The sequence below is a fragment of the Phlebotomus papatasi genome, chromosome 2 (genome assembly GCF_024763615.1).
Source record: "Phlebotomus papatasi isolate M1 chromosome 2, Ppap_2.1, whole genome shotgun sequence".
Classification (NCBI taxonomy): domain Eukaryota; kingdom Metazoa; phylum Arthropoda; class Insecta; order Diptera; family Psychodidae; genus Phlebotomus; species Phlebotomus papatasi.
In genome coordinates this window covers 6,712,354-6,728,348 of record NC_077223.1, presented here as the reverse complement: position 1 = coordinate 6,728,348, position 15,995 = coordinate 6,712,354, and the positions used below count along the sequence as shown (strand labels likewise).

General features: G+C 33.2%; 1 protein-coding gene across 1 annotated transcript in view; it reads right to left on the bottom strand.

Annotated features, from left to right (window-relative positions):
* The window catches only part of LOC129802299 (opioid-binding protein/cell adhesion molecule homolog), a 67,845-nt gene extending 54,917 nt beyond the window's left edge, over positions 1–12,928 (bottom strand). The window contains exon 1 of the mRNA XM_055848014.1: positions 12,412–12,928. Within this exon, the coding sequence (XP_055703989.1) occupies positions 12,412–12,454 (43 nt within the window). The 5' untranslated portion in view covers positions 12,455–12,928. The remainder of the gene's footprint in view (positions 1–12,411) is intronic.
* Positions 12,929–15,995: the final 3,067 nt, after the last annotated feature.

The following is a 15,995-nucleotide window of genomic DNA, read 5'->3' as shown; positions in this document are numbered from 1 at the left end:
TGAACCGATTTTGATAATTACTTCGACATAATTGTAGAAGACATTTGTCTCTACATTTCGTCCATACATCATTTTCCGCTCAGACTACGCTATCACTCCGATTTTGCCGTTTAAGTGTGAAAAAATTGATTTTTCCCATAATAACGCTTTGAAATCACTCAGATGCCAATTTGACTGCCTCTACTCCACCAAGACACTTAAAATAGGGTTTTAAATGGAAAGTCCCACAAAATACAACAATTCTTTGATATAGTTGAAGTTCAACAAATGACTACTTGGGGCACTCTGGATGAAAAAACGAGTTAAGAAACAAAAAACCTCGATTATCTTGGCTTCTGAGTAATCGATGAGATCATGTTCTATGGAAAAATTATAGAGAACATTCTGGTCTACATTTCACCCATATAACACTTTTCTGTCAGTTCATCCAAATCCTTGACATTTTGGTTCAAATACAAAACTTGTATAATTTCACGAATTTGATTCAAGATAACTGAATGGCGTCTCCCTACTTCAGCATCAAATCGAATTTGCATGCACTCCGAGTTAGCTCACGTTAAGAATCTCACCTACATAAGCCGGTTAGGATTATCTGTCCCTTTCATTCTGTGCAAATACACTTCAATACAAAAGGATAACTGAATGACCCATATCTTTCGCATTCTTCCCTACTTCAATTCACAATAGAAAAGAATTCTTGGAAAATTCATCTTTATATTTTCTCAACTTGTCATAGATTTAACACCATTTCATGTGCAATAATAAAAAAAAATAATAATAAAAAATTCCTGGCTCTAGAATGAACAATATTTTCAGACTACGCCAATACAGATACTCATATAGCTGGACAATTCTGACCACAAGAAGAATTGGTATTAATTCGGTGTACACTGTCACATGTCGTATAAAATCCATAGGGGACACAATAGGATGAAAAATTGCAACATAGAAGCAATCCCATGGGTTTATGTGCCAAATATAAGTGAAAGAAGACAAATCAGAGAGAGAAAAACACGAAAAAGGGAATTTAATTTAATTCTCAAATCACTTCCGCAAGCCGTTTTTTGCGCTCAAATGAAATAGGGGAAGTGCTTTTAATTTGGGACAGCTTGAAATTTTGGACACTTTGAGGATAAAGTTGGAAAATACAAATAAACAGGTTAAAAATATGGATTTTTCTTGGAACATTCAATGAATAGTGTATTCGACCTAAATATTAGGTGAGATTCTTAACAATCTCACCTACTATAATCCTAACAAAATTTCATGTCGTCCGATCGACCTCAAACTTGGCCAAAATGTGTTTCGCCACTTCCTGATCACGAATATATATGTGGCTATTTTACGTTCCCGGCCGGCCGGCCGCTCTTCGGAGCTTAATAGCTCCTAAACTAAAAAAGATATCGACTTGCGGTTTTCGGAAAAGGTTATATATCGGGTGAAAATTGCAACTTGGTGCATTGACCCCCCACCCCCCACCCCTCCTTCCGCCATTTTGAAGACCCTCCTTCTTTTGTTTTCTCAATAGCTCCGCCCCTATGGCATCGAGCGGGCTCAAATTTTAGTATGTTATAGCTGGGCCTTAGAGCTTTCCATCAATACCAAACTTAAGGTACCCCGACCCCCTGACCCGAGCTATAAGGGTCCAAAAAAAATTTCTTAAAATGGTCATAACTCCGGTTCTAATTGTCAGAATTTAAAAAGTGTGGGCTTTTTGGAAAGCTCTCGTGAAATGCCATTTCCCCTTCTAACATCGCAAGTTCATAAAACCACCGCTAGGGGCGCTTTTTTTAAAAAGAAAATTTTTAAATCTTATAAGTTAAATAACTCAAAAATTCCATTGTGCATCGGGCTGAAATTTTTGTATGTTGTAGCCGTTGATTATACCTATCAAACAAAAAAAACCTTAAGTCGATCCATAACCCCTGACCCGAGCTATAAGGGGTCAAAGTTCGAACATTGACCGGCCTCTATCTCCGGTTCTAATTAACATAGCGACCTAAATTTTACCTTTTTGGTTTCGTCTCAATGAGCACTTTCAGATGGAAGTTCAAAAAGTCACCACAGGTGGCGCTGTGATAGCGTCAAAATTCATCGAAATTCAAAGTCACTTTTTTCAAAAACGGCATTGTGCAAGTTAATGAAATTTTAGTATGTTATAGTCCAGTCTAGGACGTTTCCAAAATGGTGCGTATGCGCGCTGTGGTTTCAATAGAACCGGAGATATGAGGGGTCAAAGTTCACGAAATTCAAAAAATCATATCTCCGGTTCTATGTGACCGATTTTGATGAATGAGGGCTTAAACGAAAGATCTCACCAAATGCTACAACTTTCTAGAATATTTGAACTTAGTGGGACCAACATCAGGGGCGCCACAGTCAAAAAACCAATTTCAATATCACATAACCTCAATTATCTCGACTGTCGCTGAACCGATTTTGATGATTACTTCGACATAATTGTAGAGCACATTTGTCTCTACATTTCGTCCATATATCATTTTTCGCTCAGACTACGCTATCACTCTGATTTTGCCGTTTAAGTGTGAAAAAATTGATTTTTCCCATAATAACGCTTTGAAATCACTCAGATGCCAATTTGACTGCCTCTACTCCACAAAGACACTTAAAATATGGTTTTAAATGGAAAGTCCCGCAAAATACAACAATTCTTTGATATAGTTGAAGTTCAACAAATGAACACTTGGGGCACTCTGGATGAAAAAACGAGTTAAGAAACAAAAAACCTCGCTTATCTTGGCTTCTGAGTAATCGATGAGTTCAAGTTCTACGGCAAAATTATAGAGAACATTCTGGTCTACATTTCACCCATATAACACTTTTCTGTCAGTTCATCCAAATCCTTGATATTTTGGTTTAAATACAAAATTTGTATAATTTCACGAATTTGATTCAAGATAACTGAATGGCGTCTCCCAACTTTAGCTCCAAATCGAATTTGCATGCACTCCGAGTTAGCTCACGTTAAGAATCTCACCTACATAAGCCGGTTAGGATTATCTGTCCCTTTATTCTTCTTAAAATATATTAAGACTAAATTCGGTCAATTTTGAATTATAATATGAATTAGAACTGCTTTGTTGAAACTTCAATATGAGCAGTTCCCTTCGAGAAATTTAACAAGGCTTTCTTCATTAAATTGTATAACCCACTAAAAAGTTCGTAAAAGTTTGTGCTTCCTTCACAAACATTGTTCGTAACATGATTACTCGACGAGCATTTTTTGCTCTTTTACAAAATTTTACGAACATTAACGAACAAATGTTTGCAAAAGAATTAAAAATATGCAAAAGAAGAAAAAAAAGAAAAGTACGAATAATAATAATAAAGGGGATTCGAAACCGACACACTTGCATCCAGGGGTTGATATTAGCTCTGAAAAATGTGACCGATTTTAGTGTAAATTTTTCCCTGTTTTCGTACACATTTCACGAGATATCTCCAAAACAACGTAGGTTGCCAATTTTTGGTTTTCGGTTGCCTATTCAATATTAATTTGGCTTTTATTTTGCATTTATATTTTTTGCTAATTCATTTTACACTGACAGAAAACAACTAATAAACACAAAAGTTTGTTCGGCACGCTCTAGAAACATATAGGAAACATAGAAAATGTCATGCCCCTGCTTGCATCATAGAGCGAGTGCTCTACCACTTGATCCATTGAGTGCCCCTCACCACCACTAACGTGAATCAACACAATATTCAATGAATATTCAATAATATCACTCAAAAAAAAGCGAAGAAATATTGTTAGTACTTCACCACAGCTAAATAAGACTGAAGTAAACACGAAGTTCTGTCATATTTCTCGTAAGCAATTGCTCACACTGAATTTTCAACAAAGCAATTTCAACTCAAATCATATTCAAAATTTAACGTATTTAGTGTTAAATTCTTCCAAAAGGAACAAATATTTAGATAGAATTCATTATTCATCAAATATTGGAATAAAAATCCATCATTTTAATCAATTTATTTTTAGTGTCCAATTTTATCCTCAAACTGTTCAAAATAAGAAACTGGACAAAATTATGAGCCTTTCCCCTATACGATTCAGTAGGAATTCACAAAAATTTACAAACAATTTTACGAAATATTTTTCTATGTACTCTGAAAAAATATCTTGTTAAATGGACAAATGGATTTTGTTCAAATTTTGTTAAAACGATGTTGTTTATCAATTTGACAAAATTTTTCTTACATTGGAAAAACACCCTTTTGACAAATTTTTTAACAAAATCCAGTTGGTCTCTAATTTGACAAAACTATTCCATGTTCTGTATGGAAGACCATCTTTTTGACAAACTTTTCTTGTTAATTTGACAATACATTTTTTCAGAGTAAACTTTTCTTTCAGAGAATTCTGTTCTTCGTCCAGTTTCATCGGTTAATACGGTTTCACGACTGAATTTTTCTGCAATTCAAGTGACATTTCAGTCACAAAAACCCAAATTTGAAAGAGTCTACTGTATGACTTGCAAGTTACGTTTTTCATGTAAAAAATACACTATTTTGTCAGAAGTTTGCCAATGAACTTATGTTTCTTATCTTGGACAGTTATTTGTTTCTCGAAATTTCATAAAGATTGTAGAAAGTCTTATGCCCAACGCACAATAACTTTTGTTTTTTAATAATGTTTTTTACATTCCAATGAGAGTGAGTGAGATAAAAATCTAGTCATCTCACTCACTCTCAAAGGCAGTTTCGAAAATATGTTTACAAAACAAAAGTTATTCTTGTTTGTCAACATCTTTTCAAAATTGTCTATGAGAGTGAGAGAGATGACTAGATTTAGATATCACTCGCTCTCATTGAAATGTCAAAAAACATGTTTACAAAATAACAGCTATTATACGTTGGGCATTAGAAAGTGTCCCAGGCTCCTTGAGATATTCTGTGGTTTCTTCTACGGTATAAACATAAGGAGGACTTGATAAGTTGAGTACTTTAAATTGACAAAAATGGTTGTTTTATTATGAAAATATCAAATTTCCAAATTTACAATCAAAGTGTCCCGAATTACAAGCAAGCTGTCCAAAATTACAGTAAAATTCATGTCTTTATTTTTCTTTATTTTGAAACGTAGGGTAAGATGGGGTAATTTGGAATCATTCGAGGTTTCCACTTAGTTTTAGATGGTGAAAGGAAAAAAACAACGAAACAGTACTCTTGAATGTAAAGCCTTTACTACTTCATGGTTTTCTTTTTCTCTTTGACCATCTAAATGAATGATTCCAAATTAGCCCATCTTACCCAAATAATAGGATTATTATAGAGAATACTATAAACTTCTTTTTAAGATTTCAAGCAAAACTTTTGAAAACTTTAAACTTTGTATAATGCTATACCCTGTTCCAAACTACAAGTATTTCACGTATATATTATTTTATTTTACAAAAAGTCATATGAAGGTTATATATCAATGATTTCTTTGCATGATAAGATAATATTTCAACATGTTGTTCCTATTAATTTCCTATAAACGCATTTTAAATATCTCACTGCCATATGAATCAAGTTTTTCTCCGCATGAGAGCGCTATTTTCTCTCGCAAGCGGCGCTAGCAACTGCTATCAACTGTCAATTTCTCAGCCCTACAAGTAATAAAATACTCTTTAAAAAAAATACAGTATTCGCATCTCTAAATTCATTTTGAAAAATATTGGAATTTTAATAAAGAAATTTTATTTAATGAAAATAAAAAAAAATATTAATGTAATAAAAAGAACCTTTTTTCTTTATGTATTTAAAAATATAATTACACTCTTTGATCAATACAAAATAAATAAAATTAAACAAGTTGCTAAAAATCACTAACACTGTCAACCTCTTCCCCCACGTGAGGGCGCTGTTTTCTCCCGCGAGTGGCGCTAGTAACTACTAACAGTTTTTAATTTCACAACCTTAAGGGCAATGAAATACTCATTTATTCGAAATTCATATTTGCATCATACAACTTTCCAACTTCAACGTGATTTCATAAAATGTTATCATAGATAGAAATGCAATAAAAACTGTCATCGATGAAAATTTTACTCATCATTTTCTATCAAATAGAACTCTCTCAAAGAGATTGGACATATTTAGCCTTTTCAGTGAATCAAATATGTTCTGAGGAAAATAAACTTCTTCTTTTCTAGAATTCAATTGGAACTATAGAAACTGCTGAGTGAATATAATACTTTTATTATAATACTTTTGTTTGAACTTTTCCACAACAACAAAGTTTTGAAGAAGTAGAAAAAAGAACAAAAAGTAATTTTCTTGTTTAAAGCCCAAATGAATAATTTCTGCCAAGCACATTTCATTATATTTAAAGATTTCGCGAATAATTATCAAACAATTTTAAATTCTTGAAAAAGTTTACATAATTAAAAAATAAATAAAAAAGTTATTGTTAAGGAATATTGAAAGCTTTAGAAATGTAAGAAACTGGTAACTTATTAAATAATAAGGGTAGTGCGTGCGTACTCTAAAATTTTAATTAGGGGGAAACGGGGTACCTTTGAATTGGGGAAACATTGAAAAAAAATTTTCTTCCTTTTTAAATATAACCGTATCCTACCGTGATATAATTAACCTCTATAAACGAATAACTAAGCCTTATCATGATTGGTTCAGTGCCATTTAAAATAAGAGAAAAAGCAACATTTTAAGAGTGTCCCAATTAAAGGTGCCCCAATTACCCCTATAAGTCTTCTAAACCTTTTAAAATCGGAAAATAAATTCAAAAGACCGTTAAGTTATTATTTTATATGATCATCATTGAAGCAAAATAATTGATTTCATTAAATTTGACTTAATGACTTCATTGTCGAACATTTCGGTCAGTATTTCTAATTAATGGTTTGTTTAAGAAATGAAAGGCTTTAAGCAATTGCTTTTTAAATTGCAAAGAAAATACCAAACAGCGTGTTGGCTAATTAGATAAAATTTTATAGTTCTTCCAGTTCTCTTAACGACTCCAGCACATCCTCTACGTGTTTTTAGTTATTTCTTCATTGAAAGCTGCTAAGACCGTTTGGATGTTAATTTTCATAAAATCTCTGTATCCATAACCATTTAAAGTTATTAAGCATTACTGTACTTGTAAAAGAAAACTCAAAGATAGGATTTAATAGCAAAAACATAGCCCATAGTATTTATGTTTTAAAAAAAATCACACTTTTACATAAATCAGTGATTGAGTTCCAAGACCTCACCGGACGTTAATAAAATATTACCAGAAACCTAAAAGAAAATGTAGAGCAAAAGGAAGTGCTTTAAAATAAATTTTTTATGCACAATCTCTTCCCAGGGGCTTTTTTGGCTGCTGAACTTTTGGGCATAAGCTCACTTGACTTTATAAGACTTCTTGATAGTTTTTGAGCTTCATTCCCTCATTGAGAAGTAACCATTCGAAATTAGAGAACCATTCAATACTTTGATTGAAGACCTATTGATTGCTTTAAAAGATGGTAAGTTAAGAATGAGATGAAGTGGCAGGGCGAGCTATTTTTCAATATTATAAAGTTTTCTTGTAGGACTTCATATCAGCTATCATTTGTAAAAAAAAAAGTTGAATAATAAATTATTATGTTGACACGACGACGTTTCCTAGAGGAACTAGGCCTTATTGCATGCTTATAGAAGTTTTGTCAAATTGATAAACAACATTCTTTTGACAAAATTTTAACACAATTCTTCTTCGCTTAAGGGCGAGGGAAATTCTGTAATAGTCTGGCAATGCCATATGACAAATTGGGTTCGAATCTTAGGAGAGCTTTTTCGAAAATACGATTCTGTAACCATGACATTATCATATCAGCTCACGTGGCATTGTCAGAAGTCACATATTTGAGATTTCTGGCAATTCAAATGACAATGCATTTTGTTAAACAAATCAACCAAGACGTAGGGTAAATTAAGCTAATTCAAAACCTGCTTCAAATGGAAATTTTTCGCTACTCCAAATGGAAACGTCACTTTTTTTCATGATAAATACAGTACTAAATTACTATATTTATATATCTTCTATACCACAGTTTTATTATTTAGTTGATTTTGCTCCAAATAAAGCAAAAATCCATTCATATTCACAAATTTTAATTTGTTAATTTCTCAGAAAAATTAAAAGTGTACCTTTTCACCATCGAATTTTTCATCGATCGACCATGTTTTCCAATGAAAAACAAAATGAGGTGACTGTTGTTTATTCGTTTCGTTTAACATTTATGTCATATTTCTGGCTAATTTTAGTTAAATTAAGTGCTAATTTTTATTGTTAACGGTACGTGAAGTTTTCATATGAAATAATTACCTATTTAGTGAACAAAAAGAGTTTTCTGAAGTAGGGGAGACTGGGGCAAAATTTGTCAAAAAGAAAATTTCAATATTCACTATTTTCTAAAATAAAAGAGACTAAGGCTTGAAATTTTTATTATAAATAGCCTTTATGAACCTTCTTAAACCCACAAAGTTTCAAAAATTAATGAAATTTTCAGTTGTATTTTTGGAATATTTGGCTTACAGAAAATATCAATACTGATTATCTCAATTTAAGCACATTTCTCGTTAAGATAGAGAAAAATTATCTTCGACAAAGTTGTAGAGGAATAAATTTCCTATAAAAATATGTCTATTTGATATTTTTAACGTTTGCGAGAGTAAAACGTCACAAATTATCCGAAGACTGACAAAATTTGCCCCAGCAAATTTGAGAATCTCAACAAAATCGACTTTTAGAAAATGATTCGAAAATCACATTTCTTTCGAGATAGAGGAAAATAGTCTTCTGCAATGGTGTAGAGCAGTAAATTTCCTATAAGAATATGCTCATTATAAAACGCTTAAGTTTTCTCAGAGCTCCTGAAAGAATTAAATATGTGTTTTGACAAGTTTTGCCCCAGTCTCCCCTATCTGCAAATGCTTCAATCTGAAACTTCGGAAATATTTATGATTTTATTGGAGAGATTTTCTTATTGTTTTAGATGGGAAAGGAGAAAAGACCAGGAATAAGAACAAATCCTACACTCAAGAGCAAATCAACAAGGTTTTGGAAGCCTTTCATCGTGGTTTCACTTACACTGTTTGTCTCCAATTAGAAACTTTCCCTTGTCTCCATTTGGATTAATTTGTTTCCAATAGAAGTATTTCACACTCGCGTATTTTTCTTGTATTTAAGAAGTTTTCAAATTATATCTAAAGAATTTTCACTAAACCGTAACATTCTAGAAGAGTCAAGGAGCAAATTTATGTAATTCTCTTCAGAAAAAATATGAATTCAATGTGTTGAATCTTCTGTCAAAGTTAAAGCGTCTGGAAATGATTTTGAATTAGAACATTTACCTTACTGTATTTTCATAAAATCATAAAGTAAAGGGATTTTATTAAAAATTCAATGAATTGCATTTTCGAACTCATAATGACAAAAAAAGCTCGATTGGCATTGTCAGGTTTCGAACTCACGAGTGATAATGTCGCGAAAATTGCAGAATTCCCCTACTGGTTGCCGATTTGACAAAAAAAAATTCCATATTCCGTACGGAACAAATTTAACAAAACTTTTTTTTTTAATTTGACAAAACTTTTTTCAGAGTAAAGAAAAAATAATAATGATCGCGTAGAAATGTAGCTAGCAAGAAGCCTGGTTTCCCTAAAGGCCTCTAACATATTGGAAGCAATTTTTGTAAAAATTGTATTTTTGACAGAATTTTGACGTTTCCACCTGCAGCAGTGCAGACAATTTCGTTTAAAAAAGAACTTTTTGACAAAACTTTTTTATTACGCGTTATAACGATCGTAAGATTTCCCAGAAAAGCTATGTAAGCCATTGCAAGGCGTCGACCTCGGGGCAGACCTAGGACAAGGTGGCTGGATCAAATTCAGAATCTTAACTGGGAGGATCTTGGGATCGGACCCGAACATCTTTCTGAAGTGGCGAAGCATCGACAGGCATCGGCTGCTAAATTGAATGTCATGGACCCATCATGACGATGAATAGAGGAGACTGGGGCAAAAAGTCACAAAACGGATATTTTATGTTTTTACAAACTACTCGAACGCCCCAGAAATTTCAAATTAGCGCAGATTTATAGGAAATTTACCGCTCTACAACTTTGTGAAAGTCATTTTCCTCTATTTTGTAAGGAAATACATTTATCGAGCCGTTTTCTAAAAGGTAATTTTGTTCTCAAAATTCTCAAAAATGCTGGGGCAAATAGTATCAGGCATGGGATATTATCACATTTTGATTCTCTTTGTTACGGGATTCCGTAAATTAAAAAAAAAATACCTACAGGACATATTTTCATAGGAAATTTATTCCTCTACACCTTTGTAAAACACCATTTTCTCTATCTGAACGATAAAAACGCTTTTCAAGATATTTTGGAAAAAAAACACATAAAAAACTGCAAATCGTTTGACCTTACGACTAAAGTCCAGAGACGACTAAGCTCGTTCATAGCCAAGTCAATTCCTGACACACTACAAACGAGGCTTAACATTTTCTGGCACTCACAAAACATAAATTTCGTGGGTTTTTATGCAGATATTTCTACTGAAATACCCCAGCGAGCACACTTAGCTGAAAAAAGTAGCGTTTTCAGCATATTTTTGCTGAATCGACTAGCAAAAATTTGCTGTCTGATCAGCAGTTGTCGAAGAAAAAGTGCTAACCAAATATATAGAAATGGCACTGAATCGCCAATTTTGTTTCAAGGTTAGCAGAATTCAGCTGAAAATACATATGTTTTCAGCTGAATTGCAATCGGTTAGCATTTGGTGCTCGCTGGGACACTAGTAGCCCTTTGAAAATGAAACTACTTTTAAATGTACTTTACAATTCACGTATAACAACAAGAATTATTCACTAGAATAGCAAAAATTGGCTTAAGTCGCGAGTTAGCTTCCACCTTACAAATAATTGTAATTAACAATAATTATTGGACGTGTACTGAGACATGATATTGCAAATAGTTTCATTTTCAGAGGAGTATTAGTGCATTTCAGTAGAAATATCTGCATAAAAACCCATGAAAGTTATGTTTTGTGGTGCTAAGCCTCATTTGTAGTGTGTCAGGAACTGACTTAGCTATGAACGAGCTTACCCAAGAAACATTTTTTTTCCTAATATAGTCTTGTAGAAATCCTTAAATATGGCACTATAGAACCAAAAATCTTTTTATTTGCTTATAACGCTCTTGGTTCCATCATTGAGATTACTATAAGTAAAGTGGCGCACTCTTAAGGATCTTAAGAGCGTCTATAGGAATTTCAACAGAAAATTCTCACTTTAAGTTTTTTAAAAGTGCACTAAAAGACTTTTTTAATACTTGGTTCTGTAAGGCAGCTATTTTGCTTCTTGGGTAGTTGTCTCTGGACTTCAGTCGTAAGTGTGTCCAGGGCATGACGTTTTTTGCCGTGAGACATCATAAATCGTTTCGATTTTTCTTATTTTTTGCTCCAAACCTTTTGTTACTTTTTACCCCAAGTGGTCGTTCTTTATAAAAAGATTTCTTGAAAGAAGAATCTCTGTAAAATTCTAAAATAGATAGCGGCTTCGTATTCAAAGAATCCAAATTATTTGGGAAATAATCATCAGTGCATAAATTTTGAATAATAAGTAGGTAATAATTGACATATTCTTCAAGGAAAATATTTCAAAAATAGGGCTAAAAATTTTGATATTTTCTATTTTATAAATTCCTTTTCCAATTCTAAGAAACTCACGACATCAAAGAAGATCTATGGAATCTATCAATGGAAAAAATTTTAAGCCGCTATCTTATTTATCTTGGAAGATATTGAATTTTGAAATTTTCGATTTGTGACTTTTTGCCCCAGTCTCCCCTACTATTACGATTATTATTAACGGCATACAAATAAATTAAAATTATAAATCCAAAAGGCTCAACCGGCGAGAAAATCTCAAATACGGAAGTTTTATAAATGAAGGAAGTGTTCAAAGGGATTGAGAGAATAAAATCGAAGAAGAAATGTAGCAATTTGAGTCTAGAAAAATTGTGAAGGACGTGAATGTGATAAGGATGAAAATGATGATGGATGCATTTAGTGGCTCATTGAGACGTCTGAACATCCATCTTAAGGGTTTTGGAGCGTGAGGTTGTTGAGTTGAATCAAATGACAACATTCGGATTTGGGAAAGTTGTCCACAAAATGGAAATGTACCCATCCAGGAGGATTTCTTAGAAATGACGTGGGAATTTTAGCGGAGAAGAATGAAAAATGATGCAAAGTATGTAACCTCATTTTTTCCACTTTCTTTCCACAATGATCATTTTTCACAAACATAGACCAGTGAGGATTTTTTTCCGTTATTCTTCAAGTCTACCGGGCATTGTAGGAACCCCTTTAATTGTACCATAGTGGATTATTTGTGCCTACCTTGCAAAATGATGGCAAAGGTGAATATTTTAATAGACCACATTTTTGCTGTGCAGGAAAAAGAGGACACTTGCTCTAGGGTAAAAACACTGATAAATTCTTTTAAATCTCTAGACACACAAAAAACAATCCCTTGAGTCTTTCTTCACACTTTCACTGTTCTAGGTAACTGAAGAAGTCTCTCTGGGATTCTTCTATTTACATATGTACATTGTCCGTTCTTTTCGAAATTTACTCTCAGCACACTGATATATCCAAAGCGCCTTTTCTAATGTTCGTAAATCTGCACTTTGCACATATATTTAGTGTTATCTTTCAACCGGAAGTAGTGTGATGCTCAGTAATTTCCCACAATCATAAGAGATACTTGGCTCATCGAAAGCATGTGTGTGCTCCACAGGAGGAAATTCAATTTTACACGGTCACTCACTGAGATTGATAAGGGTTGCTCTATTTGGTATTCTCCTAGCTACTTCCTCCACGACCAAACTTATCCACACGACGACTATAACTGAACAACAAGTCAGCTGTATTCTGCCTTTTATAGCCCTCATAAGGGGTTCCTACTTGGCACGCGTGTCCAAGCACTTCTCCTTCTCCCCACCAAAATACAATGTTTCAGGGAACAGTCGCAATATCATTCAAGAATAAAGGGCAGAAAATATTTTCTACTAGACGATCTTCCCCTACTTCTAACTTACACCCTTCTCAATTTCTGTTCCCCAGTCAGAAGGAGAAACCCTCCGAGGGGAATTCACTAAACTTACCCTTCACGCGATTGATGTCTGCAATTTATATTATTTCTGTGTCTAATCGCAATAAAATGAAAACCAGAGGGATTGTAATTGATTCCACTGTGAAGAAAGGGTCAGAACAGAGGTGGGGGAGATTTCTGAGGTTGTTTGTTCTCATTTGTCCATCAAGAGTCCATCAAGCCACCGCACTTACGAAATACAAAATTTATCAGATAAACATTTTACAACTTTCAAAGGATTCGATATATCTTACAATTTCGAACATACATCGAAGTCCTGTTATTTTTTAAAAAACAAAGTCTTTACGACTTCTTGACGTAAGGGAGAATGGGGCAGTTTCACGTAAGCATGACTATACAATATATACACGGTATTATTATTAAATATTAATCGTGTTGAGTTTAGTTCGTTTGTTTCTTTTTTCGAATTATTCTTGTGCACTCAACTCTTTGTCATCTGGCACTTCGATATCCTGCAGAGATATTCTGTAACGATATGACAACGTCACATAATTTTTCGTGATAAATTTGAGAGCAGAACAACAATTAAAGCTAGTAAGCACCAAATATCCATTGCAAGGAGCTTTTAGCACATGAAAATTCTTAAATTTGTCATATGGCATTGTCACACTGTTACAGAATTCCCCTGCTGTTGACAGCTGTCAAACACTGGCTGTTGTCAAAACGTTTTTACGAAACGTGCAGTTTTTTCAATGTAAATTAAAATGTTATTTTCTTTTCATCAAAATTTTTTATTGATAATTGTGATAAAAAATGAAGTATAAACACAACACGGGGAAAATTTTGTTGTTCTTCGACAGACAATAAATTCACACAGTACAATTCAAAACAATTCACAGTAAGATTCAAAAACCCAAACGTCATTTTTTCCCCACGTCAGCTGGATAGAAGACCCAAGTGTATTAGAAAAATTAACCAAGTCTGACGAAGCCTGAATTTAACCCCTATCTCTCATACACCTTAATTTTAAAAAGCTTTAATTGAAAATATCCCTTAGAAATTATACGTGAATGACATTGTTTTTCGCTTGCAGCGGTGAGCATTGGAACCTGAAATTTGAAGTCACTTTCTCATACTTCGATTTAAATTTATATGGGATTTTTTTTTGCACTCGCAACCGTTATGCCAAATATCTAAAAAGTGGGAAGTTTTTCCGTATTATAATATACCTTTCCGTATGGAGAAATAAATATACTAAATTTTTGTTTAAATAAATTTTTTCCTCGGAGCACTGTGAGCTGAGTCCGAGATCAATTTAGGAATTGGCTTCAAATAGCTCCAAATAAAAAGGCCAACTTGCCAGGAGCTTGATTGGAACCATGTAGAAGAAAGTGCTCTACCTTCAGGCGACGTTAATGCCCTAGACACACTTACAACTTAAGCCGAGAGACGACTTAGTGGAAAATTATGGAAATACAGTTTAATCAATATTTCGAATATAATTACGCTAAGCCATCTCTCGGCTAATCCTCAGGTCTGTCAAGGCCCTAATACGGACTTCAGACCTAAGGCTTAGCTATCTGGCTTAAATGCTCTAATTCCTTATCAGGCACGATTTTTTAGGAAATTGTTGTTTAGAATTGGGTATTAAGGGCAAATGATCTAATAGATTTTGAAAAATCAGTAAAATTGCTTGTTATTTAGATTTTTGAGACCTTCCGGAACTGGGCTAAATCTCCAGTCTGAAGCTGGCCTAAGTTTCGGACATATAATTTTTTCCCCTACGTTCTTAATGGAGTTCACCCATAACTATTTTCTGGAAATTTGAGGCAATGGACCAGCTATAAAAATATAATAGGGTGGAGTAAGTATTTTTGGCTACTTTACGGTTTCATGTGCTTGTAATTTTTATAATCTTTATTTAAGTAAAATGAAATTTTGTACAAAGATAGCTTAAAGCCGTTTATTCCTAATAATCCAGGAGAATTCCCAAAATTTTTCGGATATTTTAGTGAAAAATGCATTTTGTGCAACTATGCATGTTTCAGTACTTTTGGCCACTTGTTTCCAATAGAATTTTAATAAAATAATAGAAGAAATAGCTTTCGAAAAAAATACACAGCACAAGTCCTATTCTTATTTAACACCAATTTTATGTAATTATTAAAGTATTTTAAACGACTTTTTGCACATTTTCTATTTGATGTAAAAATCAGTCAAAAGTCACGGTTGTGTTTACTGAAATCCGCGAGGTGCGCCACGTGTAAAATGTACGGGAAAATGAATGGCCAAAAGTACTTACACAACCGAAAAAGTAAGATCTTTTAGCCACATCTGATTTTCATTTAATTTGTTAGAAAATCTTATTAAGGATGATATCACAATAAAATTTAGTTAAATAAGAAATGGACTTTCATTGAATAACACCAAATATTTTCATCAAAAATATGAAATAATGCAAAACAATTTCTCTTAACATTAAAAAGTTTCTTAAGAATCCCATGTTTTTTTTAGTGATTGTTTACCTTGTCGAGAATTACTTTCAATAACTTAGAATTAATCAAGTCGATACAAAATCAAATATGGTTTTCTGATTCGTTAGATTAGATATCACGAAATAAGACCCATTTTCCTGTTCTAAATAAACTCATAATTGCCTTACAATGTAATTTTACTTTAGGTGGCCAAAAGTGCTTACATGGCCAAAAGGGCTGACTCTCCCCTATTAAGATTATGAACCAATTGTGATTGTGAACCGATAAGTAATTTTCGTCCGAAAATCAATTCTATTTCTCTTTAAACTATTTTGGCGAATCTTTCGAGCAATTTATGAATCGGTTTAAATCGGTTAAAACCCGGTAAACGGTAA